This window comes from Macrobrachium rosenbergii, chromosome 55 (genome assembly GCF_040412425.1).
Source record: "Macrobrachium rosenbergii isolate ZJJX-2024 chromosome 55, ASM4041242v1, whole genome shotgun sequence".
Lineage (NCBI taxonomy): Eukaryota > Metazoa > Arthropoda > Malacostraca > Decapoda > Palaemonidae > Macrobrachium > Macrobrachium rosenbergii.
The window spans coordinates 61,020,607-61,036,984 of NC_089795.1; the positions used below are offsets into that span (position 1 = coordinate 61,020,607).

At 36.4% G+C, this 16,378-nt stretch overlaps 1 protein-coding gene across 1 annotated transcript in view; it reads right to left on the reverse strand.

Annotated features, from left to right (window-relative positions):
* Naa40 (N-alpha-acetyltransferase 40) overlaps positions 1-16,378 on the reverse strand; it is a 56,673-nt gene that overhangs the window by 6,310 nt on the left and 33,985 nt on the right. The window contains exons 3-5 of the mRNA XM_067098654.1: positions 10,677-10,822; positions 2,176-2,337; positions 1,833-1,991 (exon numbers count right to left, since the gene is read on the reverse strand). Coding sequence (XP_066954755.1) covers positions 1,833-1,991; positions 2,176-2,337; positions 10,677-10,822 — 467 coding nt within the window. The remainder of the gene's footprint in view (positions 1-1,832; positions 1,992-2,175; positions 2,338-10,676; positions 10,823-16,378) is intronic.

A 16,378-nucleotide genomic window follows, 5' to 3' on the forward strand; every position in this document is an offset into this window, starting at 1 on the left:
ACCCATCACGTATGTTATACTGTTAATCATTATGACACAATACCTGGCCAAAAGACCAACTAGAAGAGAATTCTTTGATATTACTTGGTCACCATGGAGCTTCCCCAGACCATGGACTAACCCTGAGAACTCAACAGCAACTACCAAAAATAGGTTTTCCTACATCAAAACCTGTTATTTATAAAAATATACTCATGGTGATAAAACCATGGTAGGCTTTAGGTAAAAGAAGTCAGGCTATGGAGTAGCTTATATATGCCTGTAGACTGAATTGCAAACCAATTTACGTTAAAATGAACTTGCGACATGCATGCAAGAACCTAACCCTGTTGTAACTCAACGTCTACCTGTAACAGTATATGATCAATCGTAACCACACTTCACACCTCCTCACGGGCCAACGACGAAGAAAAAACTGAATGGTAAACAATAGATACTTGAATCACCTGAAAGGGATGGGTCAACATACAGTTAAAACTAAACAATAGTATTGATTTTTTAGCTTTCACACTATCATCCTCCCACCTTGGTGGGATTTCATTCATCACAATAGAGAAATAAGATTCATTCCAAAAATTTTTGCTAATCTGGGACACCTCAGGTCCCAATGGTGTTGGATTAGTATTGCCTGAAATCTGCATCCAGCAAGAGGCTATCTCATAACAACCTCTGAAGGCCACAAATTAATTTGGTTTTATGAAATTAAGGCTGACAAGGCAAGCACTGGGGCACTTTTAGCCATTCAGAGTTTTAGACAGTGTAAAGAGGGAGTTGGAGTGGTTGGACAGCAAGATAACGCATGTCAAGAAAATAGAGGAGAGAGAGCAAAAGGGTTTAATGGTGGAACTTTGAGAAAACCCCACAGCTACACTAAGAAGTAACAGTTAGAGAGGATGGACAGCAAGATTAAAGAAAAAAGTAGGAATTGATAGAAAGTACAGGCCATAATGTGGGTGCAGCTATGGGTTGAAAGGACACTGCCAACACCCTTGAATATTGCCTACAGTGCTCTGACAGAACTAACCCCCCCTCAGGAGCCAAAATTTAATTATTTAATAATTAGGTCAATGAAAATAAAATGGACTGTATAACACTTGGCTAGACTTAATACCATTTCATCCAGTAATCTATATAACCTATGGTTTTTTGGGGGATGTTAAGTGCCCTTGACCAATATAAAACCATGCCTCCCACAGTAAATTAAATATTTACGGTGCACTAGGAACAGTCAAAATGCTGCTTACGTATCCTAACCATAATCGCATAATATCATACCCACAAAAATTGTAGTTGAAGATATAAAGGGTAATGAATATGGAACAACTACCCAGGTCTGCATAACAAGAAGAATAATATCGAGTATGGGTATCCTACAGTAACATATACTCCTTACTAATGGTCATTCTTGGCTTCACACTGCATTTCTAGGCAGTACAGCATACTATTCCTGCCTAACACTGCATGAATAGATAGTACAATGAAAGGTTTGTACACTGAATGAATACATGAGCAGATCTTCCTGAGTGAGTTATTGCCAACTAAAGAAAAAAGTCCTAAACTTAATAGTAAACATTACTTCTATGGAATAATCAACAAATCTCTCACTGATAAACTGGAGCCCAATTACTTCTACTGATAGCATAATTTTCGTTAACAAATTCCATGGCTAGTGATTAATGATCACCAGGAAGGAATAGCAAAGGACAGATTTTAAGAGTGGTAATCTTGATTTTCTAAAAATGAGTAATTGACCTCAAGGCAAACAATACCCAATGATAAACTGCATGAAGTATAGCAAGGCCTAGGCATGGAAATTTATGAAAAAAGCTTACCTGCATTTTTTAAAGAAGGACAAACCACGGGGATTATGCTTGAAAACTGTTAAAACAACTTTAACCATTTGATTAGAAAATGCCATCAATTCCAAAACTTGTAAGAGAAACCGGCCAAGACCTTTCCCACGATATTCCGGTTCCAGTTGTAATTCATAACTGCAAAACATACCTTATGAAATACAGGCAAATAATTGTTTTATCTATTCCAAACAAAAATATCTGAAACCACTACTAACACAATATTATCTAAATGGATAGAAAAAATATAACTCCCGAGATCCATTAAATTCATGAACTATGAGTTTAAAATGTCTAAGATGAAACCTGTGTGAACACTTACCAATACAAAACTTCATCACCATAATCCATGTCAAACCGGAAGTGAGAAAACCCAATCGGTTTATCAAGGTTTACATCATAGGCGATGAGATACCAAGCCTCTTCTTCTGTCATCTCCTCTCTCTTTTCATTGGCTCGCCATCCCCTTTGACTCTGTTCATATCTAATCAATTGTTGAAAAACAGCAATCAATTATTTACCAAACAAATCCTCCTATTCAATGAAGAAACTTAAGAGTAAATATAAAGATGGCATGTGGGTTATGGAGTATATTGCAAAGTGCTCATTTACAACAACTATGAAAATATCTTCAGAGCCTGCCTGATGCAAATGACAAAATCTAGGGCTGTAACCAGCCTCAATGAAGTTAGTTAACAAGTACAGATATATAATAAATATACAGCCTCATATCAGGACTTCTTGAATTTGGAAGGAAATTGTGTTTGGATTATTTATAATTCTTCCAATATATACTTACTTATATATATAAACCTGAATTATTTTATATGGATATAACTTTGGCAAAAGCTGGTCTGATCATCAAAGCTTCGTAACAGGTAGTTAACTAACAGCAACTGAGTGAGGGGGTGGGTCTCACTCAACTATCAGCATCATTTTTTCTTTGTTGACAAGGACAAATATGGGGTAGGTTAAAGGTAAGATTATGCACATACATGGGTACGGAAAAGATGACTCCTGTACACCCTGGCATATGCGAGTCTCTTGTAGCCTAGCTCTAGGAGACTTAGGAACCTGGATTCCCTGTTTGCAATGGGAATATGAGTTCAGAATGTAAAAATATTATTGAAATTAGACCTAGAGATGATAATACTCTACTGATCCCCTCCTATTGTTGAAAGGGAGGTAGAGGGAGTCACAACTATCAACTACTACTATCATCAGAGGTAAGATACTCTACTGTGTGACTAAACTGCAACTGGCCAGAACAGTGCATGCATGGCCATGGGGTACTAAAGAGAGAAAGAGAGACAGAGAGAGGGGGCCGGGGGAACACGTCCCCTTTTATTCACCTGACCTTATGTTAAACATGAACCTTCAGCAAAATGCTTTTTGGGTCACTGAAATAGGGTCACCAACCATGCTGAGAAGCCACCACAGGTCCTAAGAAGAAGTGTCCATGTCTGCTGGAAATGGCCCTGATATAGAAAGAGTAAAGGTGGTCTGGTGGGGCCAGACACCTTCCTTCATTAACTGCACCACTGAGTTTCTGAATGCCAGAGACATATCTGGGGACTGACTTCTCTCGTCAAAAAAGGGTCTGTGCTGACAGGCAAAACATCTCCAGAGACCTGATCACTCCTTCATTTCTCAGATAAGTTGCAGCCATGGATTTGTCCAATATGACGACTCTCAGTGTCATGTGGGAAAATGGCTTGACAATTCCTTGAGGGCAAAGAAGACAACTTTTAGCTCCAACAGAATGATAAGCATTTTCGTTTCTTCCTTGGATAAACAATCTGATGCTGCTAAGACTGTGATATGAACACCTCATCCCTCTCTTGAGGTATCTGAGTACAAGAGGACTCAGGTATACCTAGTGAAGACTTGTTCAGCTGCAAATGTGGGAAGAAAACCATGCATCTAGTGCAAGTTACTAATTACCTGGTGATGACAAGTAGCCAAGGCCCTTGTCCATATCTTTGGTGGAAGCACTTCAGAACAAACAACTCCTACGACAGCATCAGGGATGCTGTATCTAGACCATCTCTTCAATAGGTTGTCATCTTTGATGGCTTGTTATTTGATTTTTCCAAGCTGGTGATCAGGCCCAAAAAGTGATACAGGCTGAGGGGAATTTTCAGGTTCTTGCAAAATTCTTGAGGAGACAAGTCCACCAGTAACCAATCATCCTACCACCTCCACAGTCTGAGTCCCTCCCTGTGGGACCAAACAGCAACTGGAGCTAGTACTCTGGTAAATATTTGAAGGGGTGTTGCTAGCCTTAAGTATATAGTCCTGAACTGGTAGCTCTTACCCTGCCAAACAAACTGAAGAAATACTCATGAGGGTGGATGAATGGGAATCTGACAATATGCTTCCCTGAGATCTTTCCAAATGACAAAATGCTTTGCCACCACTGCCTCCATTTGAAAGTGTCAATAGCAGAAATCTGTTCAAAGGACTAAGGTCAATGATGGGCTTCCAACTATCTGAGGCTTTGGGGATAATGACTAAAAGAAGGCTTGAGAGTCCTTGAAGACTCCCAAGCACCCTACAGTTTCTTTGGCTATACTCAATTTCACCTCCGTGTTTAAGGCCAAAATTTTGTCTGGATCTCTTGCATAGGACGTGAATGGAACTGGCACTAGATATAGAATTGCATTATCTCCAGATAAGTTTGTAACCTTTCTGCAAAGTTTGCAGCACCTACAGATCTACGCATATCTGTTCCTAATGTGGAAAAAATTCCAGAGACAAACAGTTTTGCAGGTGGAGAACTCCATTTCCTTAGATAAGTGAAAGAAGGCTTCTATCTAGCTCTCCTTAACCTATTCTGATGAAAAGGAAACCCATGTCTACAGGAGTTACAGGCCTAACAGGCTTAAACTGATAAAACCTGCTTGGAGTTCTATGAGATCTATAAAGCTGGTGAGAATGAGAACACAAAGTAGCAGCAGATAACTGGTTAAAGTCTATGTGAGGATGATTAGCTGAAGACTGGCAAAACCTTGAGGGTGTTGAGCTGCCTAAATGCCCCAATGATGCTTGTGTTATACAAGCATAAAGCCCATCTGTGACCTTAATTCCTCTGGAAAGAGATGCTGATTTATATCAGCAGTCCAAAGCTCTTAACATCTGAAACTGTCTGGAGATTGAAAAAGCTTCTAAATGTCTCTTTTTCTTGAAGACTTAATTCACTACAGTGCTCACTATGGTATGAATATTCTTGATTGAAATCTCTCTAATAAAAAATCAATTTCTTGGCAAGAGATAGTCATAGAATTATATAAAAAGGAACTAGAGGAAATCAAAATTAGCAAAAAATAATGCAAAAACTCAGCAGGTCTGTGTATGCAAAAAAAGTCAAACATTTCAATGTTTCAATTTTAGTTCTAAAATGACCAAAATTAAAGATTAGTCTTTCTTATTGACTCTGATGAAGGAAATTTAGTCACAGAATGAAATTAAAAGGAATTGGGGAAAATCAAAATAGGTTAAAAAAGATGCAAAAATTCAGTAGGATCGTGTGTGCAAAAAAAGCCAAATTTTTCAACATTTCAATTTTCGTTCTCCATGGCCCCGAATTAAAAATTAGTCTTCCTTATGTACTCTGATGAAGGAGATTTTATCCTAGAATGAAATAAAAAGGAATTGAAGGAAATCAGAATTAGCAAAAAATAATGCAAAAATTCAGCACGTCAACATATGCAAAAAAATGTCAAATTTTTCCATGTTTCAATTTTAGTTCTCTATGGACCAAATTAAAGATTAGTCTTCTTTATGTATAAATGAAATAAAAAGGAATTGAAGGAAATCAAAATTAGCAAAAAAATTATACAAAAATTCAGCAGGTCCGCATATGCAAAAATTTTTTAATTTTTCAGATCCGCATATGCAAAAATGTCAAAATTTTCAATGCTTTAATTTTAGTTCTCTATTGCCCCAAATTAAAGATTAGTCTTCTTTATACGCTACTCTGATGAAGGAAATTTAGTCATAGAAAGAAATAAAAACATTGGAGGAAATCAAAATTATTAGCAAAAAAAAAAAAAAAAAAAAAAAAAAAAAAAAAAAAAAAAAGGCATTGGAGGAAATCAAAATTAGCAAAAACTGATGCAAAAATTTAGCAGGTCCACGTATGCAAAAAATGTCAAATTTTTCAGATCCGCATATGCAAAAAATGTCAAATATTTCAACACTTCAATTTTAGTTTTCTATGGCCCCAAATTAAAGATTAGTCTTCTTCATGTACTCTGATGAAGGAAATTTAGTCCTATAATGAAATAAAAAGGAATTGGAAGAAATCAAAATTAGCAAACGATGCAAAAATTCAGCAGGTCTGCGTATTCAAAAAAATGTCAAATTTTTCAAGTCATAATTTTATTTCTCTATAGCCCCAAATTAAAGATTAGTCTTCTTTATGTACACTGGAAATTATAGGAAGTCAAATTTCACCAGAAATTCTATTTAAAGTTTGCAGGTCCGCGTATGGAAAAAATGTCATATTTATCGTTTCAATTTCAGTTTTCTACATCCCCAAAATGAAGATTAGTGTTGGTTATGTGCACAGCTGATGAAGACTCATCCATTGGGTGCAATAAAAAGATATTGGAGGAAATCAAATTTCACAACCAATTCTGTCCAAAGTCTGCAGGTCCGCATATGGAAAAAATGTCAAATTTTTCAAAGTTTCAATTTTAGTGCTCCACATCCCCAAAATGAAGATTAGTGCTGTTTATGAGTGCTGATGATGAAGACTTGCCCACAGAGTGAAATATAAAGAAATTAGAGGAAATCTAATTTCACCAGAAATTCTGTCTAGACTCTGTAGTCTGTGAAAGGAAGAAATGTCAAATTTTTCAAAGTTTCAATTTTAGTTCTCTACATCCCCAAAATGAAGATATTGTTGTTTATGGATGCTGATGATGAAGACTCAGCCATAGAGTGAAATAAGAAGAAATTAGAGGAAATCACATTTCACCCAAAATTCTATCTAAATTCTGCAGGTCCGCGTATGGAAAAAATATCAAATTAATCAATGTTTTAATTTTAGCTATCTGTTCCCAAAACGAAGATTTGTGTTGTTAATGGACGCTGATGATGAAGACTCAGCTGCAGAGTGAAATAAAAAGAAATTGGAGAAAATCAAATTTCACCATCAATTCTGTCCAAATTCTGCAGGTTTGCATATGGAAAAAATGTCAACTTATTCAACATTTCAATTCCACTTTTCTACATCCTAAAAATGAAGATCAGTGTTGTTTATGGATGCTGATCATAGAGACTCAGCAGTAAAATGAAATAAAAAGAAATAGGAGGAAATCAAATTTCACCAAAAATTCTGTCTAGATTCTGCAGGCCCGCATGTGGAAAAAATGTCAAAGGTTTCAGAGTTTCAATATTAGTTCTCTACATCCCCAAAATGAAGATTAATTTGTTTATGGACTGATGATGAAGACTCGGCCATATAGAGTGAAACAAAATTGGAGGAAATCATATTTCACCAGAAATTCTATCTAAATTCTGTAGGTTTGCATATGGAAAAAATGACAAATTTATCAACGTTTTCATTTTAGTTACCTAATGGATGCTGATGATGAAGACTCGGCTACAGATTGAAATAAAAAGAAATTGGAGAAATCAAATTTCACCATCAATTCTGTGCAAATTCTGCAGGTCTGCATATGAAAAAAAATGTCAAATTTTTCAATGTTTCAATTTTAATTCTCTATGTCCCCAAAATGGAGATTAGTGTTGTTTATGGATGTTGATGATGAAGACTCGGCCATAGAGTGAAATAAAAAGAAATTGGAGGAAATTAAATTTCACCAAAAATTCTGTCCAGATACTGCAGGTCCGCATATGGAAAAAAAATATCAAATTTTTCAACATTCAATTTTAGTCCTCTATACAGTAAGACCCCCATATTTGTGCTCTCACAATTCACGGACTTACCGATTCGCGGATTTCTCTATGGAACATATATACACATTATTCACGGAAAATTCACCCATTCGCGGTATATTTCACTGAGAAACATTCACTTACTACTGTATTTTCATATCATTTTCATGACTAAATGCACTTTTTGTGATAAAGCTATTAAAATACTCAGGTAGTGCTTGAGTTACGTTAATTCACCTTAGGATAATTCAATTTTGCAATGGGGTAAGCAATTAATGCCAATGGACAATATTTAGGAAATATTTTTAAATTTCACGTGGGTACAGGCAGCAGCGAGAGAGACCAAACTACAATAGACCAACTTCTTTTCCTCCATCTCTTTATCCCCTCGTCTTAAAAAAGTAAAAGAGAATGATAAAAGTATTGTTAGTAATGTTATACGCTTGCATAAATGCGTACAGCCACAAACAACCGAATGAGAAACTGTTGTTTTGCTTATAACCGAATCGGATAACAACAACAGTTTTGCTTGTATTTCACCCATCGTATGGTAGTAAACAATTACCATAGTTATCTTACAAATGACACTAAGCAGAATAAGACTGATACATTTTTACATTATACCCTTATTCGGTATGGATAAAAGATTGCCAAGGAAATATACTGCTAAATTTAAGCTAATATACTGCTAAATTTAAGCTGCAAGTTGTAGCTGAAGCTGAGAAAACAATGCTCAGACTGCTAATGACTATTTCTAACTGACACTTAATTGAGGGTAAAGCAGAATGTTCTTGAGTTGATGAAGAAGGATGAGGCGCCAAGCGCAAATGCTCCACAGTTGGAGCCAAACGCCCAAATGTTGGCGTCAAACACTCCACAGTTGGCGCTAAGAGGTCAGGTGGAAAGTGGGCGCCAAGTGAGTCAAAATAAAGGGGCGCTCCGAGCTGGGAGCTCGCTTAGCAGACGGTGACAGGCGCTTACTCGAAGTAATGTCGTTTAAAAACAAAAATGGGTGCTCGTGACTCGAAAGAGGTCCTGGACTATCCCAAGAAGGTTGATGACAAGCAGAAGAAGTGGTAGCAGGAGGAACGGAGAACCTGCAGGAAGGCTGACTAACACCAGCCTCCTTATATCTCTTGAGAGAAGAGGGAGAGCTGTCTGCCACATCGAATTGTCTTTTCAAAGGCAAAAAGTCTTCCGAATCCGATGACAGGGGAAAAGCACTGAACGAGATGCCTTTTCAGTGGCGCTCTGTCGCAGCCTGGGACCGTGCAACAGGCTCAACAGAGGGGGCGACTGCCTCCCGTGGACCTCCGATATGTCTTCTCCCAGGTGCAGGGGAGTGGGACAGTGACCTTTGTCTAGAAGCACCAGGGAACAGATAGCCACCTCCTCAACACTCACAACACTGTCACTTGGCACTGTTTTCAACACAAAATCCCTGATAGAGGAAGTTAATTCCATAACAGTACTGGCTAAGTACTTTGCTTTGAGACTGGCAACAGCGTTGGGATCGGAAGCATGGGAACCTGGTAAATGAGTGTGGGGTAAATGTGTAGGATGGCTAAGGATGGGAGACATAACATGAATCAAAGGAGAAGTAGAGCTATCTTATACCACATTAGGTAAAGAAGGAATCTCATGACTAGCTCTACTTTCAGCTCTAAGGGCTGCCCTCCTTTTCCTATCTCAGTCTAAGTTGTCCAGATGGGACTTCAAGGTCTTCCCTTTACTATCTTCCCAATCCTGACACCCTGGACATGTAAGCTCTCAACTACATTCCTGTCTCCTATACTTGCCACACTTAGTGTGCAAATCATAAGCCACTTTAACAAGTCTAATTTTACACCCCCAATGCAATAATGAATGCTTATGAGCTGGAGTCTGACATATTTGTCTACCTTTAGAAATAAAGTTAACTAACAATATTACTAAGATAGGAAGAGCCACCACAAAAATATGAGAGAGAATACTTCACCAAAAATACAGGACAAAAAATCCAAAAAAGATGAAGCAGCAACTGCAAAAGACTACCGACGTTAACCGGGAGCCGGCAGAAAATGAACTGAAGCTCTATGCTGAGTTGTACCTAACAGTCCTGAAAGTGGGCGGGACCCTGTCACCTACACTAGCGATGGCAGCGCCTCCACGAAAATTTGAATTTCGTCAGACTGTTGCGTAGAAAGCTAGTAGCTATGTAACTGCTTGGTCAGTCACTTAAGTAAAATTTCATCTCATCAGATCACTCCTTATTATCTTCACACCGAAAACCACACTCATGCCTCAACAGCTAGGCTAACACAAACGTCATGCACAACCGAAGCATTCGGTTTCCAGAAATCCTTCTCTATACAGATTAATGCTTTCACCTCTGCTTGTTGTAAGTGACATAAGAAATCATCAAAACTATTACTAACGCCAATTCACACTGTCTGCACAAGGACACGGCATGAAGTATTCTGACAAGAACGAACACATTCCAGTGCCACCTGATGGGAAACAGGTGATTACAGAGACAGTCCTAGCAGGTTAGCCAAGCATTACTGTATTTTGTTTTTTTAATGCCGATTGCATCTAATGGCACAAAGATATAAGCTACATTTAACAGTAGGTAAGATTCATTCCAAATAATTAGAATGACACTACTGTACTGTAATAATGTATTGGGATAATTATTCTAAATGAAGATAGCTTCTGAAATTACAGTACTGCAGATCAACATAGTGATTCAATCACGTCACCGACATTTATAATGAAGGAAAAATAGGCCAGAGTTTTGTATCACTGGTCAAGATTTCTACATTTAAATGGATACAGGAGAATCATTCACTCCATTCTTTTACGTCACAGAAAAAACATTAAATCTGAATATAATTATTACTACTGTAATTGTATATAAACACAGTATAAACTTACAAAGGCTGCATATTTGTTTGACATAGTGTAATCGCCCACTCCAACACTTCAGGAACCAGATCATTGACCCTTTTGCATTCCAGTTTGCAGTTCAACCCATTACGTTCGAACTTTGTGAATGTTGGGAATTTTGCAAGTGGGTCAGGCTGAAAAATCATTTAGAAACACCGATATAATGTACAGTACTGCACTGTAATATGAGAGGATGCAACCACATTGTCAATCAAGTTTATTTAAAAATCAAAGCAAAAAATCATAAAACCATAATTATACTGAATGCATCACCCAATTTGAAAACTAAGACTTTTTAGTACCCATCAAAATTCTTTTATGGCCAATAAAGCATATACAGTAACTTGGAAAAATGATATACAGTACTAGAAAACCTTTCCATTAGATAGAACTCGTCTTCAGTAATGTCAACTAGGAGTTTTCAGTGAATTAAATCACATCAAATCAGTGCTGCATATATACACTTCATCACAAACACTTAATAGTAGAGTTCAGTACATCTCTCTGGCATCACAGGAAATTCATTACCTCAAGAAAAACAGTACCATTGAAGTATCAAGTTTATCAAGTTACACAAATTTCCTTTCAATTATTACTGATATTGCATCACATATCTTAAAAAAGTTTAGTCATATCACACCTCATATATATTTTGAAAAACTAAATTGAACTTGACTCTTTGGGATTCTGATGACATCAAAAGATGTCAAACAAAAGCCATCTCCAAATATTCTAACAATGTCAAATGATGTCATTTGCTTTAGGATGACATCTAATGTGTTGGATGGTTTAACTCTTCATTTCCTGCAAGAGGGGCTATTCCACAAGAGTGGCCATCAAACCTGTCCAGGGCAGGAAGTAAAAAAATTTTTTGCCTATTTTTATTTTTTCCAACTTTTTTATAAAGTCTTTTAACATATAGAAAAACTGGTGTGTATATAAACAAGCCATATATATATATATATATATATATATATATATATATATATATATATATATATATATATATATATATATATATATATATATATATATTATATATATATATATATATATATATATATATATATATATATATATGAAAATAAGAAGGCCCATAAAACATTATTTAAACGTTGAAACCATATATTTCGGCACTTGTTTCTGTGCCCCTGTTCACTGGTAGAATATGAACAGGTGGAAAGTTACAATGGTATATATACAAAAACATGAAGGTGTGGCCTTAGGCCTCCGATGTTATGGAGGTGGCGTTTAAGAAGGAGGAGAATGACCAAATTCCCTAGTGGTTTTGGCCTCATTAGCTCCTGCTTGGCGATGGATCTGGGTCGCGTTTCTTGGGTCATCTTCTTCAGAGGGGTTTGAGGATTAAGGTGTCATGGCATCCACTTTCCAATGTCCTCCTGACAGGTTCATATTGTTGGTTTGATTGATGATAGCAGATTCCAGCATCTTTCTTTGTACGGACAGCTACTCTTGAAAACCAACTCCGCCCCACTCCAGTTAATGACATGCCCTGTATTTCTGATATGTAGGAAAATTCCTAACTCTCCGAAGCGTAACGCACTGATCTTTTGTGCTCTGTTATTCTTTGCGAGAGCGATCTACCTGTCTCGCCTACATAGATTTCATGACAATTGCTACATGGTATCTTGTAAACTCTGGCTTCTTCCTTTGTTATTTAAGTATACGTTAATGAGCGAACTCCCGATGGATTTGGGATAATGGAAAATGAAAGGATTATTAGAACTGAGTTGTTCGGGTGGCCTTTTGGATGTTTTCATCGTATGGAAGCTTTATTTTGTTGTTGAAATCTATTTGTCTGTTGGGAGTGGACCTCTATAGTATATTTTTATCTGCTTTGACACAGCCCTGATAATGTAGATAGAGCAGTTGCGTTTAGGTGTTGCTGATCGTGGTTAATTCCTTCTATTAACCAGCATCAGTCCAATAAATGAACCAAGCCCCATGCAAGCGCACCTTTACCATGATTTTACGAGACGTCAGGGTAGCTTAAGAGAAATGTAGCGTAGGACATGTGGGCGTGGATTATATACTGTAATGCATACCTGTTCTGTTTTCTTATGATCAGTACATCTAGAACGGCAGTTCTTCCTCGTCCTTCCCATTCTGCTTTAAATTCTTATGGTCGGAACTAGCTTAATTTAGCCTATTAAAAAATTCATTAAAGTCCCCAGCTATTGTCCCAGAAAGTAAAGATATCATCTACGTATTAAGCCAGATCATATTATGAGGTTTTGATAGACAACAAAAGTTCTGTTTCGAAATATTCCATGTACAAGTTTGCTAGAAGGTGATAGGGACCCATGCTGCAGCCAAATTTTTGTTTTGCAAAAATTGCATTGAAAGAAAAACACGTTAGTTACAGAGGTTGATAAGTTTTAAAGTTTTATCTATGCTGAAGAGGAAAATGGTCTTCACATGGCTGTAATTTCCCCTCTAAGAAAGACAACACGCCGGGCTGTCCCGGGACTTTAGTAAATAATGACTAACGTCTAGGCTGAGCAATTTGATGTTGTTTGAGGGATGTTTAAACTATTAAATTTTAAAGGAAATCCTCTGCATGTTTGATGTGGGAGGATGAGAATGTTCTAGAAAGGGTGATAGCAAGTCTAAGTAAGCCATTTTTATAATTTATGCAATAAGCGCCTAAAAGTGATCGACAAATTTCCAGAGGATTTCGTCAAATTGACTAACTGGTAACGCTACAACATCGTAGCTCAAAAACTTATTTTTTCCTTCATTGAAAGCTCTATCACAAATAAAGCTAACATATGATGCACAAATATCAAATCTATGGTATTTATAACAATCATAAGAAAAAATTGCGGTAATATTGATTATTACAAAGTTTAGTTATTGCTTCAAACTGTAGAAACGAAACAATTTGAAATTTTCTGTTTCAACACAGGACTACCAACATTACCGACGTATATTTAGAGGAATGTGGAAAAAATTATTTTATATCATAGCGTATTATCATTTATTTTAGCAAAGACGTATAAAACCATGTAAGTAGCAATATAATATAAATGTAAAATCTTAGTAACATTAAGCATAATCAACCATGAATGCGTCTAGATTCAACAAGAGAAGTTGGCGTGATTGGTAGTTTTGATTTCAGCTTCTAGGACTATATATACCGCTCGACTCTACTTCAGCTTTACTGCTCACTCCACGGCACCAACGCATTATTATCTAACACCCAACCTATGAATCAACAGCCGTGGTCCTACTAGAAGAGGGGGTGTCTTATTCCTATCAACCCCAACAAGTAGCCAGTGCCTACCAGCATTTCTTGAAGGTGCATTTGACCGAGGCCTCCAGCATCAGCCAGAAACAGAAGCTTACCGACGAACACTGTTCTGACACTTCTCGCAAAAGTGGCCATGCAACCTCTGATAAGATGGATCAGCTGGAGGTGATTACGTAAACTCTAATCAAGATGGATCAGGCAGGATTAGACCAACCGAGGCACTGCATCCAGTTTAGGAGATCTGCACTGAATTGCATCGACACGAACTCCAGTGCAAGAAATAGCACGACGCTGAACTCCACAGAGCAACTGTATGGTGCAGATGGTTGAAGAGATATAATCTGAAGTAGGACTAGCAGGACTAGAAAATCAAAGAAGATCTGGCCGACTCATTGCACGACAGAAGAGGAAGAGGCAGATGATTGGATTTGTAAGAGAGCATCCAGTAACATCATCAACAATAGTTAAAGACAAACTAGCCTCACATATCAAACACTGTCATAAGACGTCTTTGAGAAGAAGGACTTGAAAGCAGAATTCCTGCAAAGCAGCCTTTCCTTGCAATTCCACAAGAACAGCGACTTGGCTTTCGCTCTTCAAATATTTTCTATGGAGAGCAATTTCTGGGAAAATGTTATCGCAGTGCGATGAGAAAGCGTTTTTTTAACGGCGAGAAAGGAAGGCTTTATTGTTGGCGCCAAAGGAAAAAAAGGTGTCAGATTACTTGTGTTAGAACATTAACCTACAGTGGGATCCAACAATTATGGCGTGGTTCATCGTGTAATAATAATGGCAATAATGCACATAATTGATTATTTAGGTGTTTTTGGACCACATTAGATTAATAACCAATCCCTGCTAATTGTTTAGCCTACGGGATTCATTTTGGCTATGTGTAACTATAATTTCATTTCATACACAGGCCTGCACTGTATAGGCCTATACATTCTTTACTTTTAAAAATTTTTCATGGCTATAGTTAAATCTAACTTGAGACTTACAAGTCTTAGCTTATTCTTTTTTGAGTCCAAAATAATTTTATTTTATTAGTCTACGTGAATAATTATATTTGACTATTTGACTTAGCCTAGATAATAATGGAGTTTTTATTATATATATATATATATATATATATATATATATATATATATATATATATATATATATATCTACATCTATATCTATCTATCTATCTACTCATCTATCTATCTATCTATCTATCTATCTATATATCTATATATATATATATATATATATATATATATATATATATATATATATATATATATATATATATATATATATATATATATATATATATATATATATATAAATTTTTTATTGTCTCCCTCTTTAGATTTGAGGATAAATTTGTGCGGCCATGTCTTCGAGTGGCAGAATCGCCACAAGGCGTGTGGGGTTGGATGGCAGCATGTGGACCAGGGCTTTGGTCTATTCATGAACGGTTAAATGGTCACCAGTATGTCGAAATTTTGGAGAGATTTTGATTCCCTCTGTGAAACCCTCCTGCTTCTGACCATATCCCCATGCGTAGCTATGGACAATTCTTCTGTTCATAACAACCATTAATAGATCCAGGAGTGTTTAAAAGGCATCCTGAAATCATCCGGATTCGCTGGCCCGCCAAATCACCAGACTCAATCCCATCGGAGGACCTATGGGCCATTATGACTAAAGAATGGGGACGGCACTGCCCTTAAATCAAAGAAATCTACTCATCAACCACTGTTCATCTGTGTGAGTCTTTAAGAGGAACCAAGATATGTGAGAATTTGGTGGACTGGTTCGAGGAGATTAAATGCTGTTATTGGACAATTTAGGCTCTTGCACAAAATATTGAATATATGTTATCGTTTTGCATGTTCATTATTGTGAATAAATGTAACTATTTATGTAAATTTTGGACAAATTTTCAAGGAAGAATGTATGATTTTGTTTTCATTATGAATTGTGATTATTCATTGACTTTTTTTTAAAATTTCATATATATATATATATATATATATATATATATATATATATATATATATATATATATATATATATATATATATATATATATATATATATATATATATAATATAAAAATAGATTATGAAATGTATATCTCTTTATCTAACCTACTATAAAATCATGATTGTTTTTTTAAGTTGCAGGGAAAAGCCATCTACTTATGAAATCTTCTCAAACTGGTAGACTTAGAGGAGATTGCCAAGTTATGTTAACATATCTTTAGTATTTCCTAAAGAGAATAATTACTCATGATATACTGATAAGCAGAGTAAGATTTAACGATGATAGTTTTAAGCGTAATCCCACAAAACAAGTTGAAAGATTCACACAGTAAAAACCAAATGCGTGTTATAAAGCTCATGATAATGAAACCTTATTTATG